At 45.8% G+C, this 15,232-nt stretch overlaps 1 protein-coding gene across 1 annotated transcript in view; it reads left to right on the top strand.

Annotated features, from left to right (window-relative positions):
* Positions 1 to 12,954, top strand: part of LOC131095409 (transitional endoplasmic reticulum ATPase-like) — a 48,225-nt gene extending 35,271 nt beyond the window's left edge. The window contains exons 14-17 of the mRNA XM_058043104.1: positions 8,620 to 8,928; positions 10,476 to 10,631; positions 10,975 to 11,129; positions 12,511 to 12,954. Coding sequence (XP_057899087.1) covers positions 8,620 to 8,928; positions 10,476 to 10,631; positions 10,975 to 11,129; positions 12,511 to 12,616 — 726 coding nt within the window. The 3' untranslated portion in view covers positions 12,617 to 12,954. The remainder of the gene's footprint in view (positions 1 to 8,619; positions 8,929 to 10,475; positions 10,632 to 10,974; positions 11,130 to 12,510) is intronic.
* The last annotated feature ends 2,278 nt before the right edge of the window (positions 12,955 to 15,232 follow it).

Genomic DNA, 15,232 nt, shown 5'->3' with positions numbered 1-15,232 from the left:
GATGGAAAATACGTCCCCCTTCCCTCCAAATTACTATAACTTTGAAATTAAGGGGCTCTCAGGCAAAGATATGGGGAAAAGAATAACAGTTCTTTACTAATATGTATGTGTATAATAAGGCAAATAAACAAAACCAGAAAACCCAGTAACAGCCTTCTGTCGGCTGTCAAGCACTTTCCCCTTTGGTGTAGTTACAGTTACGGCCGGCAGGGGCACTGTTGACTCCTGGCTGGGCAGGGCAGGTGCAATAATTCACTCGCGGCTGCAGGAGGCACTGTGGCATGAGCTCAGCTGTCTCTCACGTGGGTAATGGCGGGCACAGCCGGCAGAAGAGATGGAAAAGGGGCTTCCTTTACAAACTCACACGGGGGCAGTCAGTCCCGGTGCCCCTCCGGATAGCAAAATGAGCTATAGAAGGAACCTCACAAGCAGCAAGCTGGAATGGCAGGGACAAGCAAACCCGGGGTAGCAAAGAGAATGTAACAGAAACTCCAGAGCTGTAGCAGGAGCCGCGGGGTGTCCTGGTAGGCACAGTGCTGGGTTGCAGTGTAGCGAAAACCCCAGAGCAGTGGCAGAAAAATGGTGGGGCTGGGCAGCAGTAGCTGGGCTTCCAAACACTGCCAGGAGAGGCTCCCTTGGAGGGGGAGGGGCTCGGGGTCCTGGGTTTTCCCCTGAGGCACCTGAGTAGATGGTGAGGGTTCTTTCCAGAGAGATAGGGTGTTAATAAGGTCTCAGTGCGACAGCCACTCCTACAAGCAAAAGCCTCACTTGCGGTAGGAGAGAACAGTAACGGGCTGGACTCTGTAGAGGCATCAACTGTTCCCTCTGATCCCAAGCACAAGAGAGAGGGAGAGGAGTTGAGCCCAGCCCCTCACCCCCAGGCCAAAATATCGAAGTATCTCTGCCCTTCCCAAGAGAAAACCCCTCAGGTAAGAGAGTAACCAGCTGCACCCTTCCCTCTCCTCCTCCTCCCAGCCACATCTTTTGTCTCTCAAGTATTGGTGGTTATTGTCTCTTAGCAACAAATGGGACAAAATTCCATGAGAGAAAGGAAAAAAAAAACAAAAACCAAGCAACCTAACCACCAAGGGCCCTGTGTTATGAACATGTGCTAAGGATGGAGAATCCCTGACCTCTCCTGGCCCTGTGCTAGTGTTTGAGCTCTCACATTGTGAAGATTTCCCCCCCCTTATTTCTAACTAGCATTTTCTTTGCAGCCATTTGTGTCTCTGGTCTTTTATCCTTTTGCTGTGCGTGAGAAACAAGGCTCACTCTTAAAAATTTTTTAAAGTTTAATAAGGGATAAAAGGGACAATATCCCGTACTGGGGTGCTTGGCAAACTGCCAAAAGCACACCGTTAGCTCAAAAAAATTTTCTTATATATTTTTTCATTACGTTGGTTAAATGAATATTCATGAGGATTATACATATTCAAACATTCCTCTGAGTTCTTTTACATGTTCCTAGAATTCTTTAGCTTTATTCGACACTGACCCGTTGTGCAATAGTGTAGTTTTGATTTTTGGGAGTTGTGTATGTCATTTCCTCACAACGTGTATGCCATTTCCTCATAACATCAAACGGGGGATTATTGATAGCCCCAGGGTCAGTTGCAGAAGTCCTTTTCACATCCTTTCTTTCAAAGGTATTTGTGTGGTTCCTTCAAAGTTATCTAATCATACAGACAGTTGTAGCTATTTCCACAAAGTTATCTAGGTTATTCTCACTATTGTCAGTCAGTTAAAAATAAAAGCATCGTGGAAGTTAACATTCCATAGTCTCTATTTTAATATTTTGCCAAAGCCTAAACTACAATATATATTTATCACACTAATACATAGATAAGGTACACATGGCCAGGGAAATGGCCACAAAAGCTGACAAATTTTATCAAAAACAGGTAAAAAGTGATTACAAACTGTACTACATCAAAATCGTCATTAATAATAATTTGCAAAAGCTAATACATACTAGCGAAAGCAAACAAATAGATAGTTATTTATAACACTGTGCATTTTGAAGGAGGATATAGCTCCCTTTTCCCTATAACTCTACATATTAGGTAGCTGAAGACAGATTGGATTTCCCCCTTCCATTTGATATTTCTTACCTATTGTTACTCAAGTGCCTAAATGTCTCGGTTTGAGACAAGTTTAGGAGAAAATGTCCTGAAAGGAACGTCTTGTCTGAAGAAGGCAGGTTTTGGCACTCCCTCCCTGTAGTGGGTTGACCACTGGCCAAATGCCATTGCATTCACAAATATTGTCTATTCATCTTCCTCTGCTATAATTGGAGAGCAGAGGAGGGGGAAAAAAACCAGTTACACTAAAGCTCATGGGGCTGAGATAAGGATTAGGAGAAAATGCTTTAGGGGCAAAATAGGCTCAAAATTTTAAAGGGTATAAAGAAAACTTTATTAACAGAACTAAAAGAAGAATGATAAGAACTAAATAAACCTTTAGAACACTTTTCTTCCCCCAGCCCCTCTTTCCTTCTCACTAGCAACATAAAGAGATATAACCTGTGATTATCAGTCAGTTTACCACTTCTAAAAAAGAATCTCTTTTCAGTTCATTTAAGGATAGAAGTCTCTTCTGCCAAGCCACAATAAACAGTTTCCTTGTGGTTTTAAGTTCACAGTTAAACAGTCTGCTCGTTAAAAACTTGTTTGCTTTATGAAAGTCCCTCCCACTGACTTACAGTTTTTCCCACAACTGCTCTCAAGGGCCATTTTAGCTACTGGGGTATAATTTTAAGGATGAGCTGTTCTATTACAGAAGCAAAAGTTCTCTTCTGTCTCTGGAAGTAAAAATTCTGTTATTCTATTTCTGAAAGCAAAGGTTCTCTTCATCTATCTCTGAAAGCAAAGATTCTCTCTTTTCAAGTCAGATCACAGCTTCTTTCAACATCTATATTTTCTAGTTCTCTTCTGAGCTGCAGATGAATGCTGCATCCCCCCCACGTGCTTTATGAATTACAGGGAAATAGTCTGGTGTATTATGTTCTCACCTTGGCTTGCAAAAGGTTTTCAGCTCCAAAACCGGAGCATCTCCTCTCCTTCTTTTTTCTGGGCTTCGGCCCCTCCTTCTTCACTGAACTTGGTGTCGCCCTGTTGTTTTGTTCACGTGCCTTCACCTTTCCTTTTGTCTGACTCGGGAGAAGATTGGTGTCTGTAGGTTTTATCTAAAGTGGAATTTTACAGCACGGAAAGGGTTAATCTCATCCAGGCCCTGCATCTGGGAATTGCATGTTCTGCCTCTTGCTGCTGGTCATCTGATCTTCCCCGACGCTGGACAAGCAGCGCCGGCCCGCCTCCGTTTTCTGTTCTTTTGTCTGCCGTGCGGCAGATCAGAAGCAGACAGGCATGCAGTCTCTCACTGGCTGGGCTAGGATGGCGGTGGCCGCTCTGGCCGCATGGCTGTTTTCTGGCCCCCACTGCTCTCAGTTCCAACCATGAGGCCACTTCCTGCGCAGACTGCAGAGCTGCTCACTGGTCTCAGCCACACGATGCCCCGTTGCGCCATGACAGCCCCCAGCAGGACGGCTTGGCAGCTTGTAGCTGAATTGGGCCCGGCCGGGCCCAGAGCCCAGCAGAGCCGGCCTGGCCTGATGACTCTGGGCGGAGCTCAGCAGCAGCAGGATTTCAGCAGCCGCGCTGTGGCCCGGCCTAGCCTGGCCTTCCCCTCCTCCCGCCCGGCAGCCGGGCCATGCGGGCTCGGCCTGGCCTTACCGGGAAGGGTAGAGGGGGAGGGCCTCCACTCTTTTGAAGAAAGCAGGAAATGAGAGAACTTTTCACGGTTTCTCCTTGCTTAAATATGGTATTCATAGAGGTGGTTCTAGCTTCTCTAATTGGCTAATTGGTGTATCAGTTATCAAAGCCAACTAGAGTTTGGTTTTGCTAGGCACGGAGGAAGCTGTAATGTTCTTTACAGAGAGAATTACTTCTGTACCTGATGGATTTTTTCCCTTAACTGAAACCAAGCTATTTCAAACCACAACACTCTCCCAGCACTGATATGAAAGGAATTTCTTGGAGGAAAGTGAAAAAAATGTAATGCAGGCACAGGGAAAAAACAAATAATGTTAGATATTAAAACCTTCTCGCTGCGGAAAAAGATGGTGGATTCAGAGTTTTTTCTGTAGGTGTGGCGTGGCTCCTCCCAAGGTCCAGAGCCGGAATGCAGCATCCTGGGGCCTCCCCACTGGCTCCCGGCAATGGTCTGTTCTTGGACCAGAGCAAAGCTGAACAGTTCCAGAATGTTATAGATGAGTAATGTAATGGTTGGCTCTCACAACTAAGAGATAGATATTATGTGTATTTTAAGATGTATAGTGATGTTATTGTAATATGTCCTGCCATAGTCTTCTTTCCTCTCCCTCTTGTAATAGCCTTAGTAGTAAAGGCATTTGGAGAGGGCCGGCTTATTACTAGAAGGTGCGGCATAACAACACCTGACCTCCAATTAAGGCAAAACTTTGGGAGGGGCTAAGGGTATAAAAGGCAGAGCATCCATTTTGTAGACTAATATGTGGCTGCTAGTCACGAAGACTCTCAGCGCTGCAATTTTTCCTTATTCAGTCCTTTGTTGTATTTTTTTGTTAAGGTTTAATAAACCTTTTAAAATTTTAAAAGTGAGGGTCATTTCTCACAAATGATCTCCTAGATCGTCCGAGAGACCCTTTAGTTAGACTGATTAAGATAAGACTGAGAACAAGTTGGGAGTCCCCAAAGAGAGAAGGAGGAAATACAGAGATGTCAACAGGTATACCCCCCCAATAACCCACTGAGAAGAAAACAAACCTGGTAGATGTGAAAAACGCCATTCACTTGTGCTAAAATTTTAGAAGTTTAATAGTAATGAAAACAGTAATGAAAATAGTAATAAAAATTAGGACAATAAGAAACAATAAAAAGCAAAGAATTATGGACGTCCAGATGCCTGGCACTTTGCCACACAGCACACCCTGCTAACAAAGGATTACCCCTTAAAAGCAATAACCTATTGCATATTCATGTATCTCATACATTATTCAAACATTCCTTTCACACTGGGGTGTTTCTGCTTAATTTTAGCTTTCCCCCTTCATCTTGTAAATCAATCTTCTTGCTTCCTCGAAGTCTGAACTTTCCCGATAAGGAGGCAATAATTCTTCTCTTGGGGTCTTGTTGTCTTGTTGCTGTTATCTCTGTCCAGATAGGATAATGCGAAGAATTTCTTGAATATCTTTTCCATTCCTTGAGCTAGTTACAAAAAGTATCTTGCATCACATAGTTTCTACTTTAATATTATCTTATAGCCTAAAAACTATATTTACCACACTACTTAAAATATATTAATACAGCATAACTTTCCAACATAACACATATAGTATTCATTTTAATATTTGCAAAAAGCCAATATTATAATACATATCTATAACAGTAGAGATGTGACCCCAACACCAAAAGTATGCAATATTATGTAATAAAATACAATAAGAAGGAGATTGAATATATGTACTAGCCATGGTGTGAGTCAAAAGAAAAGCAGATGTATGGTTTTAACTACTCTACACCCTACTCCATCCAAAGAAAATCCTAGACTTCAGAAAAAAAACCACTAGCTTAGAGTGTACTTTGTTTTCCTCCTCCCTTTTACCACCTCCTGCCTTCTTGTCTCTTTCTCTGTGAATACTATTTTTCGATCTGCTCTTGTAGCAGTGTTGAGTAGTACTGGTAGGTCATTACTGCAGTCACTTTTATTTTAAACCTTACTTAGCTTCTCTGTGAGAGGAAAGAAAGTTGGCAAAGCTTTGCTAAACTTCTGCTCTTCCCTCGTCGCCCTGAAAAAGCTGTCTTACAGTGCACTCTAATGCTCTGTTTCTCTCAGGCAGTTTAGTTTGTGTACATCATCTTAAAAATGTGCCTGAGAAAATCCCTGAAATACAGTGTTAATTTTTTAACATTTTCCCTGAAATTGTTGTTTTCCAGTTGATTTTGATGTTGAAACCGTTTATTGTAGCTGTTCTCCATACAAAGAAACCTTTAGACAGGTTTACTCTTTCAGTAATTTCTGCAGTTTGTGGTGGTGGTCTTGATATTTGTGTGCTTCAGTAGTGTTCATCTGGCCACACTTCATTTGGAAATGGAATTCCCAAAAGATGAATGTTTCAGGTTTGAACCCAAAGTGTATCTATATTTTATGTTCTTTTGTGTGTCAGAGCTCATGTGCTTTGTTACACTGCAAGGATGCAGATGCTCATGGAATCTCTGGCACTGCTGTAGAAAAGTAAATATATACCTCGTAACAGTGTACCTTGAGTCAGCACTGACAGCTGTATATCCGGAAGTGATTTTCTGTCAGACTGAACCAAACTTCTTTAGAAAACAGGAGACCTTACATTGATGAGAAGTATCTTTTAGAAATTACAGTTGTTTTCCACTCAAATTTCCATGCATAACATAGATACCTTTCCCTCTTTCAGTCCCAGATTAAATCTTGATAAAAAACTTTGTTTCAAAGTCACTGTCACCACTGCAGAGAGGCCTGAAGCTTTCCTTACTGTATCTCCAGAGGACTGTGAGCTACCCTCCACAGTAATAAAGGCCACAAATACCCCTCCTCAGTTAAGAAATAAAATGTGCCCCTTGACAAAACACAAGCTTCCAAGGCAGTGGAGTAAGGCTGTTGTTAGTTCCTACCCCAACATCCCATGATAATGTAAGGGATGAGAAACACCACGTGTACTATGCCCTAGCAGTGATCTTTGATAAATCCTTCTAATCCTCTCCTTTGTGCTAGTCAAGCTCCTAGAGAAAACAAGACAGCAAAAAGTGCTCAGTTTTGCCCTTGTAGAGTGAGAGGCAAAAAGCAAGAATCCAACAGTCTCTTTTTGACCTTTCCTTTAAGACAGGCCTGTCTGTTCCCACCCCAAAGGCACAGAGGGTATTCTTTAAACGGTGCCAAAATGTCCCACCCATACTTCCCTCTCCAGTCCCCATCCCCACCGTGACATGATCCCACGAGGAGAGACCCACGAGGGCATCTGGGGCAGGAGAGGTTGGAGAGAGTGCTGTACACGTGTGTGCTGGTGTGTACGGCTCTGTGTACACGTGTTTTCTAGTGTGCCCAGATGTGGGTGTACACGTCCTGCTTTGCATAATGTATGTGTGTTAGTGTGCACAGCACTATTCACATAGATTTGCTGACATGTATTCGTGATGTGTGCACTGCTGTTTGCATGTGTGTTAAATTACACACTCTCAGGTGTGAGTGGGTCTATGCACAGCTCCATGCTTGTGAGTGTGCACAAGTTCTGCAATGTGAGCATGGCTCAGAGTGAGACATGCGTATATTAATGTGTATGACACTGCACATATTGGTGTACTCAAGCTCTATGTGGAAGCAGGTCTTGTGCCTGTAGACACATGTGCATTAGTAGATACTGTACATAGGTGTCTGTGTAGCACGTGTGCTGGTGTGGCAGGTTAGGTGTACACAAGTGTGTGCTGCTAGCAAGTACTGTAGTGCACAAGAGCTCTTGTGCACGTGAGCAGGTACCTGTGTGTATGTGCACTAGCTCTGCATATTTTCCTGTGTGCACACACAGGCTGGGCACACCCAGGGACATAGCTCCAGATCCACAGCTGTGTGCATCCGGCTGCTGTCCCACCTGGAAAAACAGACGTGTGTATATATGTATTTGTGTGTGTGTGTCACTACCTAGCTCTGCTGGCTCGAGTGGCTCCTGGCTGTCTGTGTAAACTCTGTTCTTGTAAGGAGAAAAAATTTTCCTCTACATATAAGTTTGCCAAAAAGTTTATGTAAAGTTGTGTATAGTGATTTCCATCAAATTTAATAGTGTTTGTTTCCATTAAATCCCTATAAACAGGGGTATCTACAATCGCTGTGATCCACTGCTGTTCTAACCCACGTTCCCTAAAAACTGCTGCCATCAAAATGGGATGCTAGGCCAAGTACTAAACCTCTCTGTGATTGTAATGTTTCCTAGGCCATAGTTCCCTTATGTCAACAGTAGTAACTACTTTAAGAGTAGTTGAGGCAGTGCTATGTGCATTGTCTTCAGTTTAACCCCTCAGTGGGGGGAGGTCCCTGTCAGGTACTACTAACAACTGAATCGGCTGTGTGAACCGCTGAACAAGAGTGGACTCATGTCAACAGAATTAAAGGCCCAGTAAAAGAACCCAAAGAATAGACTATAACACCCAGACTGGGTGAGAGATAACCAAAGAAGCTCGAAGGCATCCAAAAAGTAGAGTCGAGCTTCCACCAGCCAGCTTGAAGATTGTTTTAACTAACACTTTGGGCAGGGAGTTTGAACTGTATAGTTTATGTAATTGTCCTGTTTTAATAGATGGGAATTACAAGCATCTGGTCAGGGGAAGTACACAGGGGAACCGTAAGAGGTATTGGGGCAGTTTCCTTAAGGACCAACAAGTAAAATAAAACAAGAAATAGAGGACAAGATCGGGTTGGCCCCTCTGTTCGCCACCAAGAAGTTTATAGCCCTGCTGCAGGCAGCAATCCCATAGGCATGGTAAGGTAGGGGCAAGAAAGCCATACCAGACTGCCTAGTGGTATTAACATGGAGTAATTGTTCCCATTTGCTTCTTGCAGGCTCGCCAAGCAGCCCCATGTGTGCTCTTCTTTGATGAGCTGGACTCCATCGCCAAGGCCCGAGGTGGGAATATCGGTGATGGTGGTGGTGCTGCAGATCGTGTCATCAACCAGATTCTGACCGAGATGGATGGCATGTCCACCAAGAAAAACGTCTTCATCATTGGTGCCACCAACAGGCCAGACATCATTGACCCAGCCATCCTGCGCCCCGGCCGCCTGGATCAGCTCATCTACATCCCCCTGCCTGATGAGAAGTCCCGGGTTGCAATTCTTAAAGCAAATCTGAGGAAATCACCAGTTGCCAAGGTAGGATCTGTGCTTTGACTGTGTCTGGCTTTGGTTTGCTGTAAGCTGTACCTGCTCCTCACAAGCTGGGGGTAGAGCAGAGGGCTGGTGACTGCTCCTTACAATCCAGAGCTGGGAAATCTTCAGTCCCTGAAGAATGGAAGTGAAGAAGTAGGGGGAGGCTTGAGCTCTGAGAGTAGGTATTAATAAAGGTAGGTGTTGGTATGTAAGCACAGCAGGTCTTTGTCACATGGTGGAGTTCTGCCCACAGTGTGGGAACAGAAAAGCCTGTTATGGCAAGATGGAAAAGATTCTTGTACTCAGAAAGAAAAGTAAATGTAGAAAACAGGTGGGAAATGGAAACTGAAGAGGAACTAGTGAAGTTAATTGTTGCTGAACTGAATTGTTGCAAGAGCTATGTTCCTTGCATTGGGGGCAGGCAATAATGAAACTGATAGTTAATCAGAAAAAAACAGATGTCAAGTGAGAGCTCAAGCTATTTTATGCCAAATTTACCTTTTTAGGTGCTGTTGGGAAGGAAAGCTTCAAAGGAGGTTGCAGTACTACTCCCTCAGTTGAAGGGAAGGAGCAGAAGATTGGTTGTCTTGGTCTGCCTGTGTATCATTCCTATTTGTAGTCTGACAGTGTTTCATTTGACTCCTTATGCTGAGACCAAAGTAAATAATATCCTAAATCCACAGGACAAGCTGCCTCTTCTTGAGGGTAACCAATGCAGAGGCATTTTTCCCCTTTACTCCACTCTTGTGATACCCCACCTGGAGTACTGTGTCCAGCTCTGGGCCCCCCAGCATAGGAAGGACATGGAACTGTTGGAGCAGGTCCAGAGGAGGCCACAAAAATACTCAGGGGGCTGAAGGTCCTCTGCTATGAAAACAGACTGAGAGACTTAAGGCGGTTCAGCCTGGAGAAGAGAAGGATCTGGGGAGACTTCATAGCAGCCTTACAATACCTACAGGAGGCTTACAGGAAAGATGGGGAGGGATTCTTTGTCAGGGTGTGTAGTGATGGGACAAGGGTGAATGGCTTCAAACTGAAGGAGGGCAGGGTTAGATGGGATACTGGGAAGAAATTTTTTACTGTGAGGGTGGTAAGGCCCTGGCACAGGTTGCCCAGAGAAGTTGTGGATGCCTCATCCCTGAAGTGTTCAAGGTCAGACTGGACAGGGCTCTAAGCAGCCTGGTCTAGTGGAAGGTGTCCCCACCCATGGCAGGAGGGTTGGTACTTGATGATCTTTGAGGTCTCTTCCAACCCAGACCATTCTGTGATTTACAGCTGCTTCCCAGGATCTTACTGGGTGTGTGGGGAGTATGGCCTGCCTTTATATGTGGTTAACTTTTCCCAAAACCAAGAACCTTAACAGCTCATCTTTTCAAAATTGACCAAAGTGGAGGCAGCACCTTTATACCATGAGATCTGATGACATTTTGTCACCTGAGGATGTAAGGTATAAAGGACAGGCTTCTCTTGGGGGTTGTTCTTTTGTTAGGTTTTTTTTTTTTTTTTTTTTTCTATTGTTGGTTTTGTTTGTTTGGGTTTTTTTCCACTAGGACGTTGACCTGGATTTCTTAGCTAAGATGACCAATGGCTTTTCGGGGGCTGACCTGACAGAAATTTGCCAGCGTGCCTGCAAACTGGCCATCCGCGAATCCATCGAGAGTGAGATCAGGCGAGAGCGTGAGAGGCAGACCAACCCTTCTGCCATGGTGAGTGGTACACTGAGCTTTCCCCACTTATGACACAGGCAGCCCACCTTGGCCTGTGCGTGAGGCAGAATGCATTCCTCTTCATAATCCTCAGTTGGGGATGAGTGGGGTCTCAGCAGAGAGCATGGAATGGGAGCATGAGGCCCTCCTGGGGTACCTCACTGTCAGCATTGCTCAGAAAGCCAGCCCCTGATGCAGCCCTGACTTAGTCTGTCACAGTGTCTCTCTCCAGTTCCAGCTTTGGTGGGTGTTGGAGCCTCCTGATCTAGTGGGAGGCTGTGTGTGGCTGTTGGACTACAGAGCTTGGGCATGCAGCTCACCTGGTTCCTCTGTCCTGCTGCAGGAGGTGGAGGAGGACGACCCAGTCCCTGAGATACGCAGGGATCACTTTGAGGAAGCCATGCGCTTTGCTCGCCGCTCTGTCAGTGACAATGACATCAGGAAATATGAGATGTTTGCACAGACCCTGCAGCAGAGCCGTGGCTTTGGCAGCTTCAGGTAAACATGAGAAGGGCAGTGTGGCTCAGTTAGCCCCAGAACAGAGCATTGAGGCAGCTTTCTGCTGGATTCTGGGTAAAAAATTCCCTCTTACACTGCATTTTCCCTAGCATGTACAGCAGAAAGCTGAGTGTGTGGCAGATGTAGGCTGTGCTGCTGGTTGGTTTTAGCTGCTCTCAGTACTCCTGAAGTCCAACAACCCTTCTTCCTTTAGCACAAGTGTCTTGGTTAAGGCAATTTAAGGGGAACACTCTAAAATGAGTTACCTCCCCTTATAGCTTTAAATAATCCCTTTCTACCAATAAGGAGAGACAAACATGAGTAGATATAAGTGAAAAAATAAAAGTTTACTAAAAAAACAAAACAAAAAAATAACAGTGATAATCACTAGTTACAAAGTTGCTAAATCTCACAGAGTCCCCAGGAAGAGAAACTCAAAATGGCAGAGTAAACCCTCTGAAGATGGTGCCCTCTACAGACGACTATGTGTGGGGAAACAAAGGGAAAACAGTTTAATCTCCACCCATAAATGCAAAGGAGATCCCCCTAATTGTCCTGTGGAACAATGACAAAATGGCAGAGAGTCCTCTTTCTGGGCTATGCATTTGAGAGAGAGAACAAAGGAATCAATGTGACAAACAAGCATCTACAGTTCCAAAGCTCCCCCCTCCCCAAAACGAACAACCGGAGCAGGGGCAAACAAAAAGTAAAACCTGGGAAAACTACTTCTGTCCAAAAAGAGTCAATGCTGCCAGGGAGCTGACATAGGCTCTCATGGTGGCTCAGCAAGTTTCCTCTCTCTCTCTCTCTCTCTCTCTCTGCCTCTTCCTTGGCCAGCTGGATCCAGCCAGTGTCGGCACTGCAGCCTCCAAGCCACTGGTGTTGGTGCTGCTGTCTCAGGTCCCTGTTCTGATTGATGGGGGAGAAAAAAAACGGACTTCTGAGCACCTAAGAATGGTAGCCCAACCTCACCTGGCAAAATTTGCTCTGTAGCAGTTTTTGATTGCAAAATGCAGCTTCTTGTGTTGCTACTGTTGCTAGTAGAGGCAAGAGAGAGCTCTGCCTTCATGCCCCAACCTCAAAAAGCCCAAGAATCTCCCAGCCCCACAGTTTCATTTCTGGCCACAGGGTCTTAAGGAGACAGTAACAATCTTTGGGCACAGATGGATATGGACTACAATAACATTTTGGGTTACCCAGGACAAGTGATACCTAGAAGTCATATAAGCCTTTTGCATGATCTGCTGTAAGATTTCATCCCATTCCTCCTGCCTGTCCTACTTGTCACTGGGGTTTGGCACAGAGGGAGGGTATGGCACTGCGCTGCAAGGAGGCTTTTTAACAGCATCTCTTCTTTCCTGTCCTGCACTCCTGCATGCAGGTTCCCATCAGGCAACCAGGGCAGTACTGGTCCGAGCCAAGGTACAGGAGGTGGCAGCGGGGGCAACGTGTACAGCGAAGACAATGACGACGATCTCTATGGTTAACGCTCAGCTTGGTGGACCAGCTCCATATCAGGCCACATTGTACAGCAAAAAAAATCCAGTGTTCAGTGGACTCTTAGCTTCTTCATTCTTCAGTCAGAACAGTGTAGCTGCACACCACTTTGTGCAGGGAATATTTTCTGCAAACACAAATCCAGAGTGGTGTTCAGTTGAGAGGCAGACAGTGAATTAACAAGGAGGGGAACTGACATAATTTCTGAGAAATTTCTGTGCTAGTTTATGTGGCAGAATCAGCAGCTTTAGTAAAGAATACAATGCTAGCCTGTATTAAAAAAAATCCCACAAAAATGATAAAAAATAATAAAAGTCCCACAACACTCCTTTGTGTGTGCCTGGTACTGTGTAGTTTGTGTTGTCCCTGTAAACTCCAGGTCTCGTGCTATCTGAACACTCCTCAGTCTGGTGGAGTCTATCTGTATGCATGCTTCCCTGGTGTGTTCGTGGTTGTTTTTCATTATGTCTCTTAGCCCAAGTTAACAGAAGAAATTGGTTTGGCAGTCTGTCTCTTCCCTGCTTCAATTTGGCAGGAAGCACCAACTAAGAGAGCCTGGTAGCAGGTATCTCTTGCTTCTCTGATGCTGGCCCTGAGCTGTTGGGTCTCCTGCTGTTTTGGCTCCTCTGCAGCAAAGGATTTCAGTAATCCTGGTTCTATCTGCCCTGCCTGAAGGTTGGTACAAGGGGGCTCTTGGGCTGTCTCTGAAGTTTGTGGTGCAGCATGATCCTATTATTAAAAAAGGGGATGCTGCAGCACTGTTCATCAGGCTTTGTCGAGAGATTTTTCCCCTTCCCCAGCAGTACTTTTGGAGTTCTGATGACAGGCATGTCTCTCTGCTGCCAGCTTGCCCCTTTTTTTGCCTCATACTCTGTAGTTGGGTTTTGATCATAATTCTTATGCTTCCTTTCTGGTTACAGGTTGCTGCCTTGCTCCTTGGTTTATTTTCCCTTCTCTGAACTGTACTGCTGTACTTCAGTGTTTTATATGAGAGAAGCCCTGAGTCTGGTCTCATCATGCACATAGGAGCAGTGTGGCATGCTGGATATGACCCAGCTGTGAACTGAAGGGGATAGCCTGTGTGAGACAATGGCCATAACACTTGCAGAGTGGTCATGTGCTATTGACTTGGAGAGAGTGCAGGAACTGAGGATTTCTGCAAAGTTTAAATGTTGATTGTGTGGCAGAAGGGTGCCGTAGGCTTTTGGGGCTGAGCCACACTGAAGAGGGCAACCTCCCCTGTGGCAGGAGTTATGTGGGGCCTGAGCAATGGGAGTTTCAGCCCAAGAGCTTGGCAGACCTAGAACTTCAGCAACCTGGCTAGATTTAAGGGGAGAGGGGAGACATGCAAGAGTCTTGTCTCAAAATGGTAGAAGGATGGGACTATCCGTGAGAGGGGGACTAGTGCATAGCAATGGGGAAAAAGAACACCTGCTGTGGTAGAACCTGTAAGCCCCTGGGAAGTGGGGGTAGCCCCTTCTCAGGTCCTCTGTCCTGTTTAAGAGCTGTCTCCCTGCCAGCACCACTCTTGCCCTGTCCTTATGCCACCTCTGTTCTGCTTTGCAGAGAAAATGTTGGCCATTGTCTATGGCAGCAGGGTTAAGGATGGCCTGTCCCTCTCAGGCTGGCACTTCCCTTTCTGGGGATAACTGGCACCTGAAAACCTTTACTCCAGGGCTGCTTCCCTGCCTGTACTTTTCTCTGCTGCTCTGTGCTCCTCCAAGCAGGGTGGATGCAGGTACTGGCTTTGCTTTCATTGTGTCCTACCTGTTCATCAGTGCAAGTCCAAGAGAGGCAGCTCCAGCTAGGGAAGGAACCAGCCACCTGGGAAGGTTCTCCACCCCTGTTGGGAGCTCTCTAGGACTCTTCCAAAAACCTTCCTCAGCTCTAGTATTGGGTGAATTTCTTCCTGCCAGTTTGGGGATGTGACCATTCAGCAAGCCCCCAGCAGATCTACCCTGGCATCTCTGCTGTGGAGGCTGGGACAAGCAGTGTATAGAACAGTAGGATGTATGTGTCCCAGCTCCCCAAAGCCTTTCCTGCTACCTTTCATAATTGCAAATGCTAATTAAATCCATCACAAGGGCTTGAAATCCTCATATTTTTTCCCTGCCACCTCTGGGACGTGCTTCCATGGTTCCTCATGGGGACAGCACCCACAGTGGCACTGAGAGCATCTGCCCTGCACTGGAGCTCTGTAAAACTGCTGGGGGGGCTGAAGGTGTTCCCCAAATCAACACTTGCATCTATCAGGGAGCTTGGCTAGGGTCTCCCTCACCCCCATGCATCTCCACCACCAGCAGCCCCAGTCTGTGCTCTTTTCCGGGGGCCACCCCTGCAGCAGAGACCGCTGGAAGCTGCATGGGCAAGAGCCTTTCCACAGCATACACCTCCCCTGCCCAGGATCTTGCTGGGGAGACTGGGCAGCCCCAAAGGTGCTGACAGGAGGAAGGTTCTGTCAGCTGGAGCTTGTCCTGAATGGAGCAAGATTAGTGAGGTGAGCAGCTGAGGGAGGGCCTTTCTTCACTGCAGTGGTCGACATCTTCTTGTGCCCCCTGGGGTTCCCCATGTGGCCCCACAGCTACATCCCCATGTCCTTGTGTGTC

This window comes from Melospiza georgiana, chromosome W (genome assembly GCF_028018845.1).
Source record: "Melospiza georgiana isolate bMelGeo1 chromosome W, bMelGeo1.pri, whole genome shotgun sequence".
NCBI classification, from domain to species: domain Eukaryota; kingdom Metazoa; phylum Chordata; class Aves; order Passeriformes; family Passerellidae; genus Melospiza; species Melospiza georgiana.
The sequence above is the reverse complement of the archived record's forward strand: the minus strand, read 5'-3'. Positions and strand labels throughout refer to the sequence as shown.